Source organism: Danio aesculapii, chromosome 25 (assembly GCF_903798145.1).
Source record: "Danio aesculapii chromosome 25, fDanAes4.1, whole genome shotgun sequence".
Taxonomy (NCBI): domain Eukaryota; kingdom Metazoa; phylum Chordata; class Actinopteri; order Cypriniformes; family Danionidae; genus Danio; species Danio aesculapii.
The window spans coordinates 393,476-414,708 of record NC_079459.1 but is presented as its reverse complement, the minus strand read 5'-3'; the positions used below and the strand labels follow the sequence as shown (position 1 = coordinate 414,708).

General features: G+C 36.4%; 1 protein-coding gene across 1 annotated transcript in view; it reads right to left on the bottom strand.

Annotated features, from left to right (window-relative positions):
- wwox (WW domain containing oxidoreductase) overlaps positions 1-21,035 on the bottom strand; it is a 316,805-nt gene extending 295,770 nt beyond the window's left edge. The window contains exons 1-4 of the mRNA XM_056451577.1: positions 20,813-21,035; positions 20,641-20,705; positions 17,831-17,888; positions 16,442-16,611 (exon numbers count right to left, since the gene is read on the bottom strand). Coding sequence (XP_056307552.1) covers positions 16,442-16,611; positions 17,831-17,888; positions 20,641-20,705; positions 20,813-20,919 — 400 coding nt within the window. The 5' untranslated portion in view covers positions 20,920-21,035. The remainder of the gene's footprint in view (positions 1-16,441; positions 16,612-17,830; positions 17,889-20,640; positions 20,706-20,812) is intronic.
- Positions 21,036-21,233: the final 198 nt, after the last annotated feature.

The window sequence follows — 21,233 nt, the reverse complement described above, 5'->3', positions numbered from 1 at the left end:
ACAGTGTAAAAATATCTCTTATCCAACTGTTTCTGTATTTGGTGTGTTTACCGTTTATTTACAGTTGTGAATTGCATTATGGGATGTTGATCAAGTCTGAAATCTGTCGACTTTTTGAAATTTTAGTAGTTTGAGATGAGATCATTTCCCAGAGATGGGTTGCAGCTGGAAGGGCATCCACGGTGTAAAACATATACTGGATAAGTTAGCGGTTCATTCCGCTGTGGCGACCCCAGATTAATAAAGGGACTAAGCCGACAAGAAAATGAATGAATGGATGAGATGAGATAATATAATACCATAAGAAATCAAATAACAGGGCTCGACAGTGAGACCATTTCGCTCACATTTGCGAATAAAGATAGACGTGTGCGAAGTGGAAAAGGTATTTAGTTGCTCGGCTGCGAATTTATTTTAATAAGCTTGATTGATGACTTGATCACGATAAAACAACATGTTCCTTACACTGTTTCGATATGGTGCATTACGTTAGAAATCTATTGTGACCGTAGCACATGCGGACACTCAACAACAGCACATCTCTACTGGTTTATTTCACGTAAAGCGGTCTTTACATACGTTGTTTTGTGTACGTTGCTAAGCAACACAAGGCACCAAATGGCGGCGGAATACAATTTACAATTAGGTCATGGCATATCTGCCGCATCGAGTATGAGACCCAATTCAACACCAGCGCTTTCCACACATAGACTTTACCCGAGTGGCCCGGTTCTGTGATCGTGAGAAACTGAAAACACTTCTCCAACAGACTCACGTGTTACGCGGGCCCACAGAGATGCGCTGGACACAAAACTGTCCCTGTTCTGACTTTGATAGTAGCTCTGAAAAGAGTGCGAGGACACGCGGAAAAGAAAACCCTTTAGTAAATAGACTGACCAGCTCATTATTTAGGGTGACAATGCATCCACAACAGAAATGTGTCAGGGGACCCCAAAAAGTGTATAGATTGTTTATTAGATTTTATGGAGATGCACTCCCACTGTACAATCATCCCAATCAATCTAACATTATAAATTCTTTTCTAATTTAAGTCATGTGACGAAATCGTATTTATATCGCAAAATAAACTAATATCGCAATGTTAGACTTTTCCAATATCGTGCAACTCTACTTTAAACTAGTAAAAGTGTTCATGAAAGTCACTTGTACACACTCTGAGGTGAAAATTTGTTGGGAGAAAGATCAAGATCCCATAATGCAACTCAAGAGCAGAAATGAACGGGGGAAAATAAAAACATGAATCACAAAACACAGAAAACTGCTCATTTATGGATAGTTTTTACAGTGTAGTTGGAATATTCTGTCATAAATTTAAAAAATTAAATAATTAGCATTAAATAATTATTCATTTATAAAATGTGATTAATTATTCATTAATATTGGAAATCATACCAACCAAATGTAAACTCAGTAACTAAAAAATAAATACTTAATAACATTTCAAAACTACAATATTTAGTAATAAATGATGTATTTTTAATGCATTTCAGTAAATATATAGATCTGATTTATTTGAATAACAAAGTTCATAAATATTCAGCTTGTTACTCGAGTTGTCTTATAGGCGATGTGTCATTAAATCTACTGTAATATTTACTTCAACGAGAACACATTACAATGTCAATTGTGACATTAAACGATTAATATTCACTTATAATGTGTAATTCCTTCAATGTCTTGATGTTTATAAATAAAATCATACAACTCGCATGTAAATTAAGATAAAAATGTACTTTAATAAATCACAGAACTACATTCACCGCGATATGAGAAAGATATTACATAACCAGTGACGATGACATATTTTTTACCATTTAGCAGTAAATATGGATGATTTACATTAATTTGAATATGCAAATGTATTCAAATATTTCAATAATACAGTATATGTTTGTTCTATATATATATATATATATATATATATATATATATATATATATATATATATATATATATATATATATATATATATATATATATATATATATATATACACACACACATGTTCTCGCTCTGATTTTGCATGTGTTTTGGACATGCATTCATGAGAGAGAGTGAATGTGATCATGAATGCACTTCATACTAGTTTCCCAACACACACACACACACACACACGCATGTATAAAAGCCCTTGATTGATAGTCTGGCCTCCCTCTTCTCTGCAAACGAAGCGAGTTTGACAGTGTGATTGGAGCCACAGACAGTCGGGACGATAGCGTGGATTAAAATGAACTTTAATTAGATTATGTTTTAATCTGATTTTCATTAATAGGTAACTAGGAGGCCTAATTGTGAGGAGAGAGCTAAAGAGTATTACCCATTAAAACTCAAAATTGGAGTCGGATAAGAACTCCTCTCTGACAAACCAAGCATGCAATTCAATTTTATGACACCTTATTAGGAGTAATGGAGAACGCTGCGTGTGTGTGTGTGTGTGTGTGTGTGTGTGTGTGTGTGTGGGTGTGAGTGAGGATTCATTTTCCACAAACAGACAGCAAAATATAAACAAGTCTTTGAGTTTAAAATGCAAACCAAACACAAACAAATCCATTGAAATTAAACGCCGCATTTTAATTGGGATTTGCATGAAGAAAGCGTGGCGTCGGTGTAGATCAGAAGAGCGGGTCACCTTGTAAAAATCCTGCCCGTGTGTTCAGCCTGAAGTGGGAATTAATCAGCGGCGTTGTGTTTTTTTTGTAATGGAGAACAAATGAGAACATGTTTAACGACAACAGCCGCCGCCGCCGCGTGTTATTTATGGAAAATAAGAGGGGCTTGACATTAATTTGGGCGTAAATGACTTGGCTTGTTCGTCAGAGAGGAGAAACACGGCTAAATTAGCATGACGAGTCAATGGAAAACATCAAATCATGAGCAACTTATGGGTCAGAGATGTGCTGTTTGTGTGAAATAATAATAACTGGTAGCCTTGATTTGTACTGGACGGCTAATAAAATGTCATTGAGTGTAATAACAGAATCAATAGTTATTTGATTGGTTAGTCACGACAACATTTTTTTAAAATTATTTAATTTTAGTTAATTAATTTTTAATAATCAGACTTGATGCAGAAGCACTTTGATTGACATTCTCCCTGTCATCAGAAGGGGGAAAGCCCCGCCCACTAGTCTTCATCTCATTAGCATAAACAGCAGCCCTGAGTGAGAAGCAGCCGTCTGTCCATTAGCCATTAGAGTGTTTGAGCTGCTGAAGATAATGTCAGCATAGACTAAGAGGATTCTAGACGTGGAGTTTTAGATGAAGCACAAATGAACATCGACAGGAGTCTCCATAGACTGACAGAAGCATGAAGCACGACAACATGCAGACCTGACCAGCACTGACAACACAGTGCTGTTTTACATCTGCCACCATGATGACGCACAGGCGTCTGTAGCTCCGCCCTCTTTTAAATCTCATTTGAATTTAAAGCAACAGTCACTAAATTGGATCAAAGCCTGAAAGGGTCAGATTCAGAGCGCTAGAAAACATTATTTGTGTGCTATTTACAGAACTTCACTACACACTCTAGACACAGAGACTTATTTTCCATCTTGTAGAAAGAGGCATTATAGGTCCGCTTTAAAGAAGAGCCTTGTTCTCATGTTAGAGTGACTGTTTGCTCAGTGGATGTGCTGAAGACAGATGATCCTGCGATGATGATCTCTGATTTATTGGTTTATGAGTTCTTCTCCAGGTCACATCCTGATCTCATGTGTGTTTTACTGCGAACGACGAGCCTCAAGCCAAGAGAAACATGAAGAGCGGACAGATTAACGCTTGAATAGTGAGTGTGAATTCTGTCCTATTATTGTTGGTTAATGGTATTTGCTGCTTTATTAGACAGATTTATAGTCAAAAGTTGCTGTGAGGACAGAAAAAGCAGGAGAATCTAGGATTCGATGTGATTATCCAGTATTAGAGCACTGATATGGTGCTCAGAAACTAAAAACATTACTTGTACTGTGCTTTAAGTAGCTTTTTGGATTTTAAAAAAATAGTAAAGAGATTATACTTTCTGTAAATAAATATTGTTGCATGTTTGAAAATGCTGCACATTATTAATAATTCTGGAATTATTGTAAATTACATACACCCCAAAAAAAATTCTTCTTTTTGCATGTTGAAACTCGTTATTTAAAATAAGCTGAATCAACACAATTCTGGAGATTTCATTGGGACAACTTAATTTTTTATGTTCAATCCACATAAATTTGTTAAAAGTGTTAAGTTAACTTAATCGATTTGTGTTGGGACAACATAAAAGAAATGTGTGGAACCCTGCATTTTTTACAGTGTATACTGCACTCTGTCTAGGTGAAGCTGCAGGTTTTCTGACCAATGGCAGAGCTGATGCCCATATATGGTCAGACAGCATATAAAGGGGTGGGGCCAGGAAGCAACAGGTCAGATATGTTTTGCAATATCTGCAGCAATTTTTGCAAAAAAAAAACCTGCGGATTTATTCTGAATTATTTCGAGAGTATAGTAACTTTGCAATGCAAATGCAACTAGAAAGAATTATTTGCTAAACAAAACAAGTCTCTCCTCAAATATATCTACTAAATGACTTGGACTTAAAGATTTACAAACTGTATCGAAAATAAACCAAATAAAGTTTGGTTTATAACAAGTATAACATTTGCAAAAGCTGCCCAAAATGCCTCAAATTGTCAATAATTCTGTAATTCTTGAATATTATGCAAGATACACTCCCATATAGTATGTATCATAGACATACACAGGATGACCATATGTTCGTAGGGTGTCCAAAGGGGGGGAGCCAGAGTAGAGCACCAGGTGCAGTGTGTAGTCTGGGGTTAAAGAGTGTATTGTAGAAAATAAAGAAATAAAGTCACATGTCACTAAATCATTTTTTAAATAACGGCAAGAATGCTCAACATTACTAATAATAGTGCTGGGCAAATATAAATCATGATGTGAACTACACACACACACACACATATACATACATACATTCATACATATATAAAAAAATAAATAAAATGCACACACAGATATATGAAGTCAAAACCAGTTAATAATTCTCGAATTCCTGTATATTACATGCACTACATTTCCTATAGGAGGAGCTGCATATGTGATGACCATATTTGGTCATGGGGTGTTCAAAGGGGCGGGGCCAGAGTGGAGCATGTCAAGTGCACGCGCTCATTCGCTTTTTGTAATTTGATGCAAAAATAATAATGCATATATGAACACGCATAAATGTTCATACGTTTTTGTTCTAAATATTAAAAACTTTCAGGAAAGTAAGATGCTGATGAGCATTAAACGCATCATAACACTCATGTGAAAAGGCTCCATTGGTGGAGCTGCATACATGCTGACCATATATGGGTGTTGAAAGGGGCGGGGCCGGAGCGCAGCAGGTCAGGTGCAGTGTGTATTTTGGGGTTAAAGAGTGGCGAGTGCCGCTTCCGTCAGTCTGCAGGGAGCCTTAATTTACTCCATTAATAACCCGGTGTTCATCTGGGATTGGGGGAGATGTTGTCAGGGCCCAAAGTGAAATGTATGGTTTGTAATTACAGCGGTGCGAGGAGCCGAGTTCCACCTGAGCAGCTCCACGCCGGTCTATTACCCAGCGCTGCTGCCCGTCTGCCCTCGAACCCGCACCGCCGCTGACCCTCCCGCCATCCCAGCGTCATCTTTCATCACGGTCACAGCGTCCCCGCGGCACGCGCTAATTCCAGTACCGCTAAAGAGGCTCAGAGCAAAGAGTCGTCAAGCTGCTTTAAAGGGTTCTGATTTTACAAGATCTCAAATACATCGTCTGTGTCTCCAGAACGTGTCTGAAGTTTCAGCTCACAATGCTGATCAGATCATTCGTTTATATACACTTTTAGAAAATGTCCATTTTCATTTATTCATTCATTTATATTTCTTCAGTTTAATCTTATTTTTTAGAGGTCACCACGGCGGAATGAACCTCCAACTATTCCAGCATGTTTTACACAGCAGCTGCCCTTCCAGGTGCAACACAGTACTGGGAAACACCCATACACACTCATACACTATGGTCAGTTTAGTTTATCAATTCCCCTATAGAGCATGTGTTTGGACAGTGGGGGAAACCGGAGCACCAAGAGGAAACCCACACCAACACTGGGAGAACATACAAACTCCACACAGAAACACACACTGACCCAGCTGGCACTCAAACCAGCGACGTTCTTGTGGTGAGGCCACAGTGCTAACCACTGAACCATCGTGCCACCCAATGTCAATTTTGGAGTCAAGAAAAAAAAAAACCTCACACACACACACACACACACACACGCGCGTGCGTGCGCGCGATTGCACACACATGCACGCACGTTAATTCCAGCACCACTAAAGAGACCCTACACTGTAAACAAAAAATCTTGCTGCATTTATTTTTTTAATTTTAGATTTGTACTTTGTTTTTGTTTTTTTATTTAATCAAATGAACTTTTCTAGTCATCTCAACTTACATCAATGAAACAGACTATAAATATTAAGTTAAACTAATTGTTGAAACCTGATTAACTTATGTTAAAGCAACATAAAATATTTGTTGTCTTGAGTCTTTGTAATCAGATTTTTTACGATGTGATTATTCGGTGTGAAAGCACTGTTAATGTTGCTCAGAAATGTAAAACATTACTTATACTGTATTTAAAGTATACATTTGGGGATTTAAAAAAAACAGCAGCATAAAGTTTCTACTTTCTGTTAAAAATCCTGCTGCATGTTTGAAAATGCTGCACATTGTTATTTGTAATAATTCTGGAAATATTGTAGATTATATATACTGCACTTCTTGTAGGTAAAGCTGCAGATTGTCTGACCAATGGCAGACTTGATGACCATATATGGGCATACAGCATACAAAGGGGTGGGACCAGGAAGCAGTGCGGCCAGGAATCAAATGAAAATATTTGGTCATCTCAACTTGCGTAAATCAAACAGACTAAAAATATTAAGTTAAACTAATTTTGTTAAAACCTGATTACATTTAATAAAACAAGTTAAAGCAACATAAAATATTTGTTCTCTTGACTTTTTATCTTTACATTTTTTACAGAGTAGCAGCTTTAAAGGGCTCCTATTTTGTCCTTTTTTACAAGATCTTAAAGATATATTGCGTGTCTCCAGAATGTCTGTGAAGCTTCAGCTCAAAATACTGATCAGATCATTAAATTATCCACTTTTGAAAATTAAAATTATGTAGTCAGAGTCAATTTGAGCTGTTTTGATCCCGTGCCTTTAAATGCAAATGAGCCTGTGCTTTATGTCCCTGCATCCGTTATGAGACTGTTCAAATAAAGTATATATATACACATACATGACAGAAATAGAAACAAAACTATACAAAAGAATTTTGATACGTAGATATTTAATTTATATATAATTTGCATCATTTACCAGAGATGGGTTGCAGCTGGAAGGGCATCCGCTGTGTAAAAAACATGCTGGATAAGTTGGCGGTTCAGTCCGCAGTGGCAACCCCGGATTAATAAAGGGACTAAGCCGAAAAAGAATATGAATGAATGAATAATTTGTATAATATACGTTTCATATCTAAATGCACATAAACATTCTGAAATATATGCATGCATTTATGTATTTACATAATAAACGGCAACTACAGTACGCACACTTAAATTAGGTACATTTAAAAAAATATATATATTTATTTATTTATTTTGGATACAATTAGTCAGGGTTAATTTTTCCCTGCACTAAAATAACCATGACTTAACATCCTTGGGACTCCTGTTGTGTGATTGAAGCATCTTCATTTATAGTTTTCTAGAGAGAGAGTATAAATATCTGTATTTTATAGTATAAATTGCCTATAGATTTTACGGTCTCTTCTTTATTTACTTCTTGAGGTGCGGTTTGATCACAGATAGTTGGAACTGTCCTTTAAATCACAGCTTCTTTGCAAATTCTGTCTTGTGGACATAGTTATTTGTGTTAATATGGAGACATGCTAATGTGTGCCTGTCAATCAAAATTTGAGGGCGGGGAAACGCATGGTTATGTTGCTCAGAAATGTAAAGCGTTACTTATACTGTATGTGAAGTATATAATTCAGGATTTAAAAAGAAAACAAGTGTAGCGTGTGCCGTTTATCATTTCGCACCTGTCAATCAAAATTGGTGGGCACTACAATGTCACAGTGAATTTATCCCTGCCCACAAATTTTGATTGACAGGTGCATATTAGCATATTCATTTCAGTAAAAAAACACTGTAAAAACAAGGATCAGTGTTTATATCACTCCAGTATGACTGTGTACACACTACACTACACACATATTCTATAAAAAAGTTGATTTTGCATGACAGGAGCCCTTTAACATCTCTGCTCTCAGTAAAATAGTAATAGTGAACAGATCCACACACACAGCACCTCGTCCTCTAAAAGACACACATATCTGCATTCGGGCCGCTCGGCCGGTGGCACTGAGACCGTAATCATTATCGAGCCTTTTTATCCCCAGCCGTAATTTTCTTGCATGTTACATCAGTTTTTTCTGTGCTTTGTGAATTTCATCCAAGGTTAATAATGCTCAATAATTTGACTAACCAACCATACCTGCTGTTCATTACCGGGCCGATAAACAGATTCATCAAAAACTGGACATGAAATGCACATTAAAAGCCTCAGATTCCATTTCCTCCGACACCCCATATCAATAACGGGCTCCACAGGCACACGCAGCACTAAAGAGAGCAGATATAGCAGAAAAAGGGGAGAACTGTGGTAGATTTGGATTGTTTGTTATGCATTAGTTTTATTCATGTGTGCTTTAGTATTATCTGCCAGGTTGCTTGCTTGTAAAGTGATTTGAAACTGCAAAAATTAAATGACGATATCCAAAAATAAATGTATTATTAGATGTGCTGTCCTGATTACTGCTGTATACTGTTTAATGAAAAGACATTCTGAATGTCAAACACATACATATGTACTGATCGTGCATTTTCTTTTTAACTCAATTTGTAGAAACATTTTGGGATTTTTTTTAATTATGCTTTAATTCATCAAGCATGCAATAAATTGATCAAGATATAAATTTACACTGACCGGCCACTTTATTAGGTACACCAGTCCAACTGCTCGCTCAACGCAAATTTCTAATCAGCCAATCACACGAAGCAACGCAAATGCCTTGTTATGCCAGAGGTCAGAGGAGAATGGCCAGACTGGTTCCAGCTGATAGAAAGGCAACAGTAACTCAAATAAGCACTCGTTACAACCGAGGTCTGCAGAAGAGCATCTCTGAACACACAACACGTCCAACCTTGAGGCGGATGGGCTACAGCAGCAGAAGACCACACCGGGTGCCGCTCCTGTCAGCTAAGAACAGGAAACTGAGGCTACAATTCACACAGGCTCACCAAAACTGGACAATAGAAGATTGGAGAAACGTTGCCTGGTCTGAGGAGTCTGTGGTGGAACGGGAGATTGGCATTATGGATGTGCAGCCGACAAATCTGCAGCAACTGTGTGATGCTATCATGTCAATATGGAGCAAAATCTCTGAGGAATATTTCCAGTATCTTGTTGAATCTAAACCATGAAGGATTAAGGCAGTTCTGAAGGCAAAAGGGGGTCCGACCTCGTACTAGTACAGTGTACCTAATAAAGTGGCCGGTCAGTGTATATTTAACAAAACGTATAAATGCTGCACTTTTTAACTTTGCATTTTCAGCTGCACATCCTGAAAAAATGTAATTGAATCGCAGTTTATATAATAATAAAAATCTGTATTCGCAAATTACAATAAAAACATTGAAAGTGAACCATAAATAAACAGGCAAGTTATGTTTTAAAGGAGAAAGTACTGCAGAAATTATGATGATATTCAGACAGGTTTCCCTGACTCCTCCCCCTTCTTCCATTGGACACATGAACTACTAACTCCGCCCTCAAACGAATGCCATTGGTTGAGTCAATACTGAAGCATCAAAGCCACAGTGTTTACTCTTTACAGGGACACTTATTCAGGAGAAAGAACACGCACGCACGCACGCACGCACGCACGCACGCACGCACGCACGCACGCACGCACGCACGCACACACGCACGCACGCACGCACACACACCACTGTAGAGCTGTAAATGAAGTGCACCTGAGAAACACCTGATCCACTCAAAAGAGGAGCAGAATAAATATACCAAAGACCAAGTAAAGACATGAATAAATGTGCAGGAGTTTCCGTGAGTGCAGCGACACGACTTACAGAGCAGTGAAGCGCCAGAGAGAATCCACCACAAACACACACACACACACACACACACACACACACACACACACACACAGAAACACATATAATACTGTACAAACTGACACACACACACACACACACACTGAGAGAGAAACAAAAATAATTGTGGCAATATTGTGAAAGAAGATATCTTTGATGTGTATGTGTGTGTGTATGTGTGTGTGTGTGTGTGTGTGTGTGTGTGTGTGTGTGTGTGTGTGTGTGTATGTGTGTGTGTGTGTGTGTACATTTTTATGTATTGGCATGCTTGTGTGTATGCATGTGTGTGTACGCTTGTGAGTTCATGCTTGTTTGTGTATATGCATGCTTGTGTGTGTGTGTGTGTGTGTGTGAGTGTGTGTGTGTGTGTGTGCGTGCATACATGTGTGTATGCCTGCTTGTGTGTGTGTATGAGTGTGTGCATGCTTGTGAGTGTGTGTGCGCATGCTTGCATGTGCATGCTTGAGTGTGTTAATGTGTGTGTGTTTGTGCATTCATGCTTGTGTGTATGTGCGTGTGTGTGTGCATGCTTGTGTGTGTGTATGCATACTTATGTGAGGGCATACTTGAGTGTGTATGCCTGTGTATGTGTGTGCATACATGCTTGAGTGCATGTATGTGTGTGCGCGCATGAATGTGTGCATGCATGTTTGTGTGTGCGTGTTTGCTTGTGAGTGTGTATGTGTGCGTGTACGCTTGTGTGTATGTGCAGGTCTGAGGTCAGTCTCTGACGGGCTGCTGGACTGGAGTGAGCGGCGTTTGAGACGGTAAATAACTTTAGTTGGTTCAATAGAGGAGAATTAAGGAAAGCGCTCGAGTCGCTAATGGGAATGAATGGGAGGCATCAGCCGGGGTCAAACACACACACACACAAAATCACACACACAAAATCACACACACAAAATCACACACACACACACACACACACACACACATCAGGATCAATGCGCTGCCACAGATCTCCACACTAACCAGAGCCTCCATTAAACACTGCAAACACACCAGTTTCACCATCAGGACTCAACACACACAGAGACACACACACAGATTTCTCTGAACAATCCCACCTGAACCTTCAGTAAGGCTATATAATACAATAAACAAACAGAAAAAGGATCTAATATAATCCAATATTTTCTAAGAGAACTAAACAGAACATTTCACAAAACACGGGTTGCTTTAAAGGGTCAGTTCACCCAAACATTTCCTCTCCCTCAGGTGGTTTCAAGCCTTTATGAGTTTCTATATTTTGATGAACACTAAAGAAGATATTTTGAAGAATGCTTGAAACAGGTAACCATTCACTTTCACAGTAGGAAAACAATACTACAGAAGTCAGTAGCCGCGTTTCCACTATCGCGCCTAAAGCGAGTGAGCCAGGGCGAGCCAAGGCCATTCGCGTTTCCACTATCACTTCCGGGGCGTAATCGGGCCAAAGCGGGGCTTCCTTGGGGCCAGCGTCCGGCCTTTTTCGGCCCGCCGAATACCTTGGGCCAAGGAGGGCCAACTGGGGCTTCGGGGCGGGGTTACCTACAAAGGCGGAGTTTTCCTGTCAGGTAAAGAGGAGACTAGATGCTTTCTTCCCTTACATTTGTTTTGCTATGTCGTTCTCGTCGCTCGGCTGCTCTTTTGCGCCTTGCAGCCAAAATCTGTGTTCGAAGTAAATGCCGCCGAACTCGAATGTCCTTATCCAGGGATCGCTGTCTGGCCTTACACCAACAGACAGTAAAAAAGCAATCGCTTCGGTGTTCTCCATCTTCCAGATCTCGTAGTGATGCCAGGTTGTGTTTGTGGTTATAATTTGAGTTTTTTGTTCCCGCTGAAGTGGGCGGGTTGTGTGACGGGTTGTGTGACGTTTGATTCGGGGGACGTTCTGGGGGCGGTGTTTGCGTGACGCGCTGCGAGCAACTAGCCCGACAGTGGAAACGCGACATGATTTCGGCCTCATTTCTCAACCTCCCGGGCTATTGGCCCGGCCTGGCCCGATTAAAGCCCTGGCTCGCACTGGCCCGATAGTGGAAATGTGGCTACTGGTTACTGGTTTAACATTTTTCAGAATATCTTCTTTTGTGTTCAACAGAAAAAAGAAACAAGTAAATACTGAGGAAATGATGACTTAAATGATACTTAAATGAGTAAATGATATTTAAAAAAAATAATACAAACAATTACTTCATCTTTTCTAATGCCTTCAATTTGTTTAGAAAATATATATTAATTTAACGAACTTATTACAATAAAACCATTTTTTAAAAAATCAATGCCGAGTTGAATGTCGAATGCACTAGTCACCTGCCTTTGCACGCTCATGTCTTCTGTTTTGTCCCCGATTCGTTAAGTGGCAGCATGTACATTCTTTTAAACCTCTGATTCATTTACAACATTTAATTGAAGCATTTCATTTCAGTTTGCGTTTTTGTAGCTCAACAATAAAACAAACAAACAAAAGGTTAAAGGCATTCCCCAACCCTTCCCAATCACTTTCCCTCTGGTGGGCCAAATTGAAGTATACAATTGGCCAACTTTGGCCCGCGGGCCCTAGTTTGGGCATCACTGACTTACATTAATAGAATTACTGATATAAAGTTATGTTTATTGTTGTATATATACTATTTTTAAGGTTTCTTTACAATTAAATGTACATGATAATTAATTAAATGTATATTATAACCTAATATTAACAAGGTTTAGATTCAGACAAGCAGAGTAATTCAAAATGTATATTTTTGTTATTCAGATACTCATGATGTTATTGATGTTATTGATACATGATGAGTGTTATTTTTTTAAAACAAAACTAAAACATCTTTTACTCAAATGTAAAAAAATAAGAGTATTTTAATAAGCAATAAAAAACTAAAACATTAAGTTAACTAAAGTAAATGTGCAATTCACTGTCATTTAATGCTTAAATAATTTTCTGAAATATGAACTAAAGAGCCTCTATTGGTGTGTTCAGCGATATCAGGAGGACAGTTTGTGTTTTTCTCATGTATTTATTTATTATTATTTATTATTTTCGATACACAGCGCTTCTCTGCCCTCTAGTGGACGATCAGAGACACTACAACCAGCATTTCTGCATTGACCAGTCAGTGTTGAGTTAGTTCATTTCAAAAATGTATAATTGCATATTTAAAATTGCATTTAAATCACTTTTCTAATGACTTTGTCTGAAAAGCAACTTAATACTTACTTGACAATCCACACTAATCTCAATGCATGTACAACAGAAACTAAACTCTTAATTCTTTACGTCAAACATTAAAGTACGTTTTTGACACTACAGTTCATACATATTGGCATAAATTTCTAAAACATTTCTATTCAGGATTGTTTAAGCAAGTGTCGTGCCAAAAAGTGCTTTACTTGAAAAATGTACATGCTAAATATTTTAAATAAATAAAATATTAAAATATATACCTTTTAAATAATCTGCTCATCTTAATTTAAACCTTATATTGGCATGAATTAACCTTTCTTAACCATATGCAATCATCTACATAAATAATAAGAGTTATTCTGTAATATGTATTACTCTGCTCCTCTGAATTGGTTCATGCAGAGCTGTTGGATTTAAATACAGCATTTAAAGCAAATATATTATAAGAGACTTTAATTAAATGACCTGGAAACTAAACATAATCCCTCACTTTATTTATTTTTGGTATAAAAGTTAATTACACTAACCATAGTTTATAACTTAATGTAATATTTTCATATTATAATTTTCATTTCATCTACAAAAAAAATCATCAATGCAACCAAACTGTTATTAAACCATTTAATAATTCTGAATTATATTTAACAACTGAAACAAGTGGTAGTTTATTAAAATTAAAGCAAGCTCTAAAGACGAACTCAAAGATTAAATACCTTCAGTTTTTCCTGTTTAAATTATGGCAAAATTAATGTTATAATTATCAATAGATTCCACTGTGGTTTTCATTGTTATAAAAGAAATCTTGCTGAATTTATTATATCATAAAATCTATTTAAAATGAATATTATAGCAGCTCATTTAAAGAACTGATAATAATTTCTGAAATATAATTAAATTAGTGGTTTATTTTGTTAAAAGTTGTGTCAAATGCACATATTCCATGACAAACTGAAGTGAAAAAATAAAAAAATGTTGCTTGGTGTATTACTTTGGCCATTTATTTCTGTGATCTATATTGTCATCATCACTACTCCAGCATCATTCATTAAAGATCATTCTAATATGGGTATTTTAATATTAATGTTAATTGGTTAATGATTCATAATGTGGTTATTTATTATCGTTCATGTTTATTTGAAATATTTTATCTCTTATAAATGTCTTTACAGATACTTCTGATTTAATCTGTCCTCGTTTAACAAAAGTCTTACATATCTGAATGATAAAGTATATAAAACACCACATAAGAAATATCAAAAGTAAAATCCGCCACCACAACAACTGCACTTTTAACATCGTGTGTAAACGCAGCAGCGCAAACGTGATTGCTGATGTCTGTAATAACGCAGCTGTTATTAAATGTCTTATAGTAATTCCTGCAATATTATTCACAACATAATGAATCTGCAGTTAATCGTCCACATCTGCACTGAAGACACGATTACTGACTGATTTTCTGTTTCAGATGTCAATGGGTGAAAATCATCAATCCTGCAGCTCCACCTGCTGGACAAACCCTGAAGCACAGCTCAGCAAATGAGTTTGGGAAAATCAGTGGAGCTTCCAGTTCATCTTTTGAGCTTACTGTTAATGTTAATAAACTACAACTTGTTTTTCAGTTTTTAAATATAAGCCAAAGAGCTTACGGTGGAGTTTTTTTAAACCGGTTTACTGTATGCTTCAGGAACACCAAAGCACAGCGGGTGTTTGTTTTTTTTTAACACTAAACTAGGTGTGTTTCAGGACTACTGGTTTAGGTATACATGTGAGGGCGATACATGTAAATTGTCCAGAACATGTTTTTATTAGTGTTCAATGACTGGTATTTGTTTCTTTAAGGGCTGGGTTTAGGGCTTCGGCCACAGACAGCATTATCCTGTGAGACAAACTCACCTAGAAAACAAACATTAGTGCGTTTCAGGTGATTTTATGTGCATATTTATGTGCATTTCAGGTGCATTTTATGTGCATTTCAATTGTGTTTCAGGTACGTTTTATGCGCGTTTCGTGCACGTTTCAGATGTGTATGTATGTGCGTTTCAGGTGCATATTTATGTGCATTTTAATTGCGTTTCAGGTGCATTTTAATTGCGTTACAGGTGCGTTTTATGCGCATTTTGTGCACGTTTCAGGTGTGTATGTATGTGCGTTTCAGGAGTATATTTATGTGCATTTTAATTGCATTACAGGTGCGTTTTATGTGCGTTTCGTGCATGTTTCAGGTGTGTATTTGTGCGTTTTAGGTGCGTTTTATGTGCATTTCGTGCACATTTCAGGTGCATTTCATGTGCATATTTATGTGCATTTTATGTGCATTTTAATTGCGTTTCAGGTGCGTTTTATGTGCATTTCATGCACATTTCAGGTGTGTATTTATGTGCGTTTCAGGTGCGTTTTATGTGTATTTCAATTGCGTTTCAGGTGCGTTTTACGTGCATTTCGCGCACGTTTCAGGTGCGTATTTATGTGTGTTTCAGGTGCGTTTTACATGTATTTCAGGTGCATATCGTGTGTTTATGTGTGTTTCAAGTTTGTTTTATGTGCATTTCATGTGTGTGTGTGTGTGTTTTGTGTGTGTTTTAAGCACAATTCATGTGCGTTTCATGTGTGTTTTAGGTTTGTTTTCATGTGCATGTTTGTTTCATGTGCATTTTTGTGTGTTTTATGTGTGTTTCATGTGCATTTCAGGTGTGTTTCATTTGCATTTTATGTGTGGTGTATGTGCGTTTCATATTCATTTTATTTAAGTTTCATGTGCATATCAAAAGTATTTTATGTGGGCTTTAGGTGCGTTTCAGCTGTGTTTTATCTGTGTTTCAGGTGTTTGATGTGCATTTTCACATGTGCTTGCCCTGCTTGTTTGTAATATAAAAGCTAAACTAACTTGTCATGGCGTCTATATATCTTCTTTTACCCTGATCTGTAAGTAGCTCTGGATAGGAGCATCTGCTAGATGAATAAATGCGAGTGTGTTGTGTTTTGTGTTACTGACCGATACCAGAGTTGGCTCCGGTGACGATGATGACCTTATCGGACAGGTCCTGGCCATGCAGGATCTCCAGAGCGCCGGTGTTTCCATCGTAGCGTTTGGGCTTCACCTGCATGTCCTCTACAGTGAAGGCCTGCCGAGGGTCGAAATACGTCTTACGTTTGTTGATGTGACTGAGGAAAAGAGGGAAGACATCAGTAAAGTTAGATGACATTTAGAAAATAGCATTCTAGTGTTAAAATTTCATTAAAAAAAATGAAGTTGATGTCAGAATTATTCGCCCTCCTGTACATTTTTTCAAATATTTCCCAAATGATGTTGAAGAGATTTAGGAATTTCTCACAGTATTTCCTCTAATATTTGTTTCTTCTGGAGAAAGTCTTATTGGTTTTCTTTCGGCTAGAATAAAAGCAGCTTTTAATTTATTAAAACAATTTTAAGCTCAATATTATTAGCCCCCTTCAGCAATATTAGTGTTGGATTGTCTCCAGAACAAACCACTGTTATACAATAACTTGCCTAATTACCCTAACTTTACCCTAATTACCCTATTTAAGCCTTTAAATGTCACTTTAAGCTGAATACTAGTGTCTTGAAGAATATCTAGTCTAACATTATGTACTGATATCATGGTAAAAACAAAAGAAATTATGCTTCTTAAACATTTTTAATGTTTAAAAATGTGTTGAAAATCCTGTGTTAAACATCACTTAGGAAATAATTGAAAAAGATAAGAGCAAATAGTTGAGAGCAAATACAGTAGTTTATATAATGTATGTAATAAAGAGTGTCAGTGGCATTATTATAATGAAAATTATTATTTTAGACTGCTAAAAGTAGCACAAATACCATTAATGATCTTCATCCCCACACAGAAACAGCAACTGACCCAGCAGAGGCTCGAACCAGCAACCTTCTTGTTGTGAGGCGACAGCACTACCTACTGCGCCACTGCGTCACCGTAAAAACTTATATATATTCCTAGTAAATATCCCAATTACAAAGAAACTCCAAATAATGCATTGAATTTTATTTTAAAAAGTTTTTTTTTATTATTTATCATCCTAAAAAGCAAAGAGACAAAAGGCAAAACTATTTTATTAAACTATTTTAGACAATATTTCATTTAAACGCATATAGACTGGCCTTTACTGTCACTTTTGATTCAATTAGTGCATCATAGTTTCCACACGAGTAATAAGGGAAACAGTTTGAGAAGCATAGTAGAATGATTAATGGAAAATGTGTGATTGTATTTATTTATTATCTATTTTTGTGGCGTTTTTATTTGTGAGGTGTGTGTGTTTATTTTTGTGGATGTCTTTGTGCTCATATTTGTGGTGTTTTTATTTGTGCGAGTGTGTGTTTAATATAAAATGATGTTCAACTCACTCAACATAGAAGATTTGGCCTTTATCATCTGTCTCCTGCTCCCATCCATATGGCAAAGCTATGAAATACAAAGCAAACAAATAATTGATCAATTAATCCAACGTACTTATCGGGTATAACAGTGCTCCGAAGCAGTGGCGATGCTACATTTGGGCCAAAAATGTTTTTTATTATAAAAAAAAAGCACAGGAATCATGAATTATGAATGATTATGACTGTAATGTGATGTTGACAATAATCATCGCTCTATAGTCACTGTGAGTTCATCAATTAAATGTAAAGCCCCCCTACATTGCACTAAAATGGAAAAGTCCAACTATGGCTCTGAAAATGAAGAAAGGTGCTATTCTGATAGTATATTATAAGTATATTATAGCTAATAAAGTGAGAGAGGTATGACAATATAACCTTTGACCTTTGATTTTCTGGATTTAATAAACAATTGTGCAACTAATAGCACTGTAAATCTGAAAACATCAGCAACACATCTGTTCATCTTATTTGCAGTTAATCAAACATTTAAACTTTATGTATATTATAAACAGGCTTAATTCAGGATGCTTGCGCTTCAGCTGATTTCATCTAATGTGCAGATTATGCATGTGTGGTTGTATTTAAACATAAACTGGCTTCACTGTTCATTAGAGGATAGCTATCAGCATATAAGCGCCCTCTACTGGCAGAGAATGAATTAGCCATTTCCTTCAGCATGTCCACTGTTTTCTGCAGATGTTTTTAATGTAGTGTTATTTCCCTGTCACACCATTGCGTAACTATTTTATTAGTAATAAATTGACCACAGCCTGCGGTAAAACAAACAGACACCCAGTTCATGTTGTCATTTTTTCTGTGATACCCCCTCCCTATTATAAACAATATACTTTATATACAGGGTTTCTGCAGGTTATCAAGTCAAATTTAAGACTTTTTAAGACCATCATGAATAACATTTTAGACTTATACAGATCTAAACACTAAGGATTTTTTATAATGGCCTGGTTGTGTGTTTTTTGTATGGTCTTTGCTTGCCACAACAGCAATAAAGTCAAATTTAGCTATTTCTTAGCCACATATTTTAATGTGTAAAACAATAAAACTCTTGTAGTATATACTTTTTTCAACAGGTTTCTTTTTTTTATTTTTAAATGACAAGTTTAACATTGTTAAAATATATTTCTTATTGACACGATTACATTAATGATCAAAAATACATATTGTCTGCTTTTTATCTGAATGGATTGAGTACAACTATTCAACATAATGCTTTTCTGCTATAAAACCTTGCCTATTCCATATTAAATATTATGTCCACTCCCCCTTACTTCTCTAAAAAGTGAAAAAATAAATGGAAAAGAAATTAATGGAAGATCATGTAAAGGGAAATACTGCTCTGTTATCCTCATGAAGAATTGTGTAATTGTTTTTTAGTTTTCTTTCGCTGATTAGAAAATAAATTTGGACAATTTACTGTAAAAAATGTCTAATAACTGTTATCTCTTTGCAATAAAAATAAATTATATATATATATATATATATATATATATATATATAATTATATATATATATATATATATATATATATATATATATATATATATATATATATAAATATATATATACATACACGGTTGAAGTCAGAATTATTAGCCCCCCTATGAATGTTTTTTTCCTTTTTAAATATTTCCCAAATGATATTCAGAAGAGAAAGGAATAAACAGATTCAGGAATTTCTCACAGTATTTCCTCTAATATTTGTTCTTCTGGAGAAAGTCTTATTTGTTTTATTTCAGCTAGAATAAAAGCAGTTTTAAATTTTTTAAACATCATTTAAGGGTCAATATTATTAGCCCCTTTAAGCTATATTTATTCTCGATAGTCTACAGAACAAACAATTATTATACAATAACTTGCCATAACTTGCCTGTCATCATGACAAAGAGAAAATAAATCAGTTATTAGAGATGAGTTATTAACACTATTATGATTAGAAATGTGTTGAGAAACATCTTTCTGTTAAACAGAATTAGGGGGAAATAAACGGGGGGGGGGGGGGTAATAATTCAGGGGGGCTAATAATTCTGACTTCAACTGTATATATAAAATGATTGTTGGTGATTGGATAGATGTTGGACTGATTGAGTAGCTTTACTTGGACAGAGGAAAATTAAGGCCCGTTTAAAATGTTTTAAGACCTACAACATAATATTTCAGTGAAATTAAGACATTTTAAGGCCTAAAATTTTGCTTTTGAAATTTATATTCAATATGTTTTCTTTCATATTATCAGTGATATGGTCTGCTTTCTATACGCATCATAACGAAATGAATCATTTAGGACAGGGATGTCCACACTCGGTTCCTACCCCAATCAGACACACCTGGGCTAGCTAATCAAGCTCTCATCGTTGCAGGTGTGTTGAGGCAAGTTGGAGCTTGGACACCCCTGATTTAGAACTCTCAACATATTTTTGTTAAATATTAATATCAGAATACCTTAATATAATAATAATTAATATAATAATATCTTGCTAAATTACTTTTTTCAGCTGACGCATTGTTAAATCAATTACTATTTTATAAGAGATGACAGATGTAAGAAACTAGATTAAGAATAGGCTCTGATGTCCACCTTATTTCACTTTATTTTAAGATTTCTGGCCTCAGCACTGCTCTGAACTCTTCAGTGGTGTATTTTAACGCTGTGTGAGATGTTTTTGTGTATCTGCGACTGAAATATAAACACCAGTGTAAATATAAATATAAAATATAAACACAGACGGTGTAATTAGAGACGTTTTCTCTCCTCGTACCTCCAGCACAGCGTTTCTTCTTGCCGGTTTTGGGATGCTCCCACTGGGTCTTCATCTCCTCATGACTGAAATATCAATAATAATGTTTGATTGATAAGCGGCAGGTGTCAATCACTCGACAACCGCACTGAACGACGGTAAAAGCAAACACGTCGTGTGTGTTAAAACTCACTTGGCGTAATAAACCCATCCGTCTTTGGTGGATCTTTCCTCCCAGCCCGGCGGCAGCTCGTCCTCGCTGTCCGTATCCTCCATTCCGGCGTATTTGAGAGCCGCCATCGCGAAATTATTAAATTATCGCGCTAATAAATCTCTTTAACTTCTGTAAGGTGTTTGTTTGGCAGCGCACACACACACGTTACAATAATCCTGACAGGGCACTTCCGCAATCACAACATGACGTCACGTAGAGGCGGAGTAACGGCACGCGGTTCTTGAGTGGGCGGAGTTTAGCGGGTGTTGTTAGAAGAGATACAGCCCTGGACGGAGGTTAACGAGTATATTTATATTATTTTTATTAATTTACCCAATTGTATTTTGTTAACGTCTACCCCTACCCCAACCATCACAATAATGTTAAAGCATTAATTATA